Source organism: Varroa destructor, unplaced genomic scaffold, assembly GCF_002443255.2.
Source record: "Varroa destructor unplaced genomic scaffold, Vdes_3.0 BEIS01000004.1, whole genome shotgun sequence".
In the NCBI taxonomy this organism is placed as follows: Eukaryota; Metazoa; Arthropoda; class Arachnida; order Mesostigmata; family Varroidae; genus Varroa; species Varroa destructor.
The window spans coordinates 25,468,839-25,472,005 of record NW_019211457.1 but is presented as its reverse complement, the minus strand read 5'-3'; the positions used below and the strand labels follow the sequence as shown (position 1 = coordinate 25,472,005).

The window sequence follows — 3,167 nt, the reverse complement described above, 5'->3', positions numbered from 1 at the left end:
ATGATTCAATATATCACTTCTGCGGCCTACGCTGAGAATATCTGAGCACGCAAGGTAGGCCAAGAGAGGTCGAGTCTGCTAACTTATGATCCGAATACTAGCTCAGACGTGTTTTGTCAATTCGTACCTAAAACTATTATCGAAATTTAGCAACTTTATGCGACACAACAAACAAATGATCATTTTCGCAAATATAGAACCTCAATCATTTTGCACGATAAAAATTCAAGCGGAGTTCGACGTTCTCCTTGTCCTTGACGTTATTATGCATCTCTGTGAAGAAGTGTTGTACTGCGAACACTGTTAATCGCACCTTCTACTCAAGGCAGTCTAAGATGTGGCCGTTGGTAGCGATTTGTCGGCGAAAAACCCCCAGCTCTTTCCATTCCCTATTTTCACTTTCCGTTAAAAATTTTCTTAGGCAACCATTTTCGACTTTCAACCAGAAACTAACAGAAGGTTATGTTAGCACCGTTTAAAACTCATCAGGCGAGGGTAATGCAGCCGGACAAGGCTTATAAAAGCTTCCACCTGTGAGTGACAAATCACAAAAGGTCTAACCACAGAGAAGCGGACTTACCTGTTAGCTGTTCATCATGCTCGTCGTGAGTATCGCCAAATATTTTTGATGTGAAGCCCCTACTATCGCATCGAAGCGAGCAAAGGCCTTTGTTGTTACTGTTCGATTACCAACAAAGTTGTCGACAACCTATTTCCTTACTTTAGCCTACCGCTTCTGTCCTCTAAATCTTCACGTACTCATGTATGCAGATAGATACGCACGATTTCTTATAATAATAGTTTATTATTTAGCTTGTACTTCGGTTTGCCTGTTATAGACTTCGAATTTTAGAAGCGCTTTAGTCTGAGGCTTTTGGACCACTAATTCGTGTCTTAAGCAATGTCGTACAAAACAGGGTAGATCAATCGTCGCTTAATCGAACTAGACAATAATAATACATTTTTCGTTTCAAGTTCGCCTTCATTGCCGTGCTGGCAGCTGGAGCTTATGCTGGAGCTCTCGACAGTTACGGCCTCACTCCCTCTGCCTATGGCCACGGGTACAGCGCTGTTCCCGCCTACGGACATCGATACGGCGTTGCTGTAGCTGCCCCAGCCTATGGCCACGCCCCTGCCTACGGGGCGGCGTACACTGCGCCCGTGGCAAAGATCGCTGCCCCTGTAGTGGCGTCTTCATACACCACCGTGACGAAGTCGGTTGGCGCTCCCATTCCTGTCGCTAAGGTTGCCGCTCCCGTAGCCGTCGCGGCGCCTGCTTACGGCCATGCATACGCAGCTCCGGCGTATGGACATGATTATGGGTACGGGGCGGTTTATTCTGCCCCCGCCGGATACGGCAAACTATATTAGGCAGAAACCCCAGGGATGATAACGATGATCTAAAGATGGCATTGTAAGTTAGCGCTGACAATAAATGGCAATGAACGTTCAATTTAGTGTTATCCTGTGTTGTGTGAATATTAACTGTGCGCGCAAGTGCAATTCTCAGTCTTTACAGTATAGCCGTCTGTGGGGCATACCAAAACATCAGGTTTTTGTTTTTTTTTTTTTATTATTCGCATTTTAAATGGATTTCTCTTAAGGGTACGATCGCTAGGTGCATTCTTCTTTTCGGCGGGCAGAGTAGCCGCTGCGTCCGAGTTATTGCCTAAGAAGGCCACCTATTTTTAGTCACATAAAGCATATCTATGCCAAAATCGTATGCAGATGGCTTCGGTATTCAGTTGAAGTTATCGCTCAGCGCACGATTCCGGTCGCTCATTCAGCAAGCGATTTACCCGAACTTCGCAACTTATTCGCATCAGCAGGAACAATCCGTCTTTTGCCAATGTCGGCATGCCTTATGTTATCGTTCATTATCGAAAATTTGTTGCTTTTCTTCCATTGTCTCATGCCCGTACATTGTCTTAGATGAACCCCTGCTTCTGAGCTAACCCCAAATGACTTTTTCGTTTAGTCCGGAGTGTACGCTTACTGCTAATCTAGCTATTATAAATGCTCAATCTATAGGATCGACGCGATCTCACACGAAAGACACCGCTCTTTTTTATAGATCATTCGCAGGAGAGAAGCGGTCGTTAGTTTCCTGTGATTGTTCGTGGGGTCGCCGGTGCTAATATACAGTAAGATTTTCAACAAAAATAAGCATATGATCGTGCTGATCGAAGTGCGGCAATCTTCAACAATTACATGTACAAGGCCCTTCCAGAAGTTGTAGATGGTGATCGGACTTCTTTCACGTCGGAATCTCTACATTGGCCGCGTATATCTGTTGAAGATGAACATTTACCAATGGGAAAAAAAAAAAAGCCTGGAAAGTTCAAATTTTCAGTTTTATTTTTACCTGGACGGGAAAACGACGACTGGCAGTTAGCTTTTGCCGAAACGCAAGGGAAACCGTTGTAAGTGTTACAAAGAGAGCCCTAACCCTTTCCAAAGCATATCTTCTAACTGTGAATTTTTCAATTTAAATTAACAAAGATAATTAAAATTTTTGATATGTAGATAATATTGGGTTCTAATTTTCGTAGTAGTTCAAACGTTATAGATCGACGCTAGTAAAGCCTATCGAAGTCGTAATCAAGTAAATTGTAAGATTAACCTAAAAGCACTAAATGTAGGAGCATTATTTAGAAACTGCCAACATAAATTTGTCAGATACGTTATTCTGAAGTAGACAGGTTAGCGATTGGATTTACGAAAAAGATCGTTGGGATGGTACGAAAACGGTCAGGAGATTGACTTTAATTACCGACTAGTTGTTGTTGGATAGCTCAGCAATAACCATTGACTGAGTTAGCTAACTTCAAACAGATTCGCAATTGTAGTAACTTTTCTTTATAGCTGACACTCAATTGAACTTTTTACGAAAAGCCGCCAAATTTTTGTTTAGCATTACTTCGAAAATAATTATTAAGAGAATCAAAAGCAAGCTGAAGCTGCCGTTCAACTGAAAATCAGAAACAATCTCTAAGGGAGAAAATTGAAGACAGCATTCGAAGAGAAGGAAATATTCAAAAAAAAAAAAACTAGATTAAGCGATTGCTTTTGACGGGACCGAAGGGCGCACCAAGACCACTCACAGAACCGCAGCTGATAGGCCTAGCATGGGTTGATAAGCCATTCGTCGACACTAATATAATTAT

At 42.5% G+C, this 3,167-nt stretch overlaps 1 protein-coding gene across 1 annotated transcript; it reads left to right on the top strand.

Moving 5' to 3' along the window:
* Positions 1-454: 454 nt before the first annotated feature.
* Positions 455-1,453, top strand: LOC111249398 (uncharacterized). Its single transcript, XM_022803211.2, has 2 exons — positions 455-605; positions 976-1,453. The coding sequence occupies exons 1-2, from the start codon at positions 597-599 to the stop codon at positions 1,369-1,371; spliced, it is 405 nt and encodes a 134-aa protein (XP_022658946.1). The 5' UTR covers positions 455-596; the 3' UTR covers positions 1,372-1,453.
* The last annotated feature ends 1,714 nt before the right edge of the window (positions 1,454-3,167 follow it).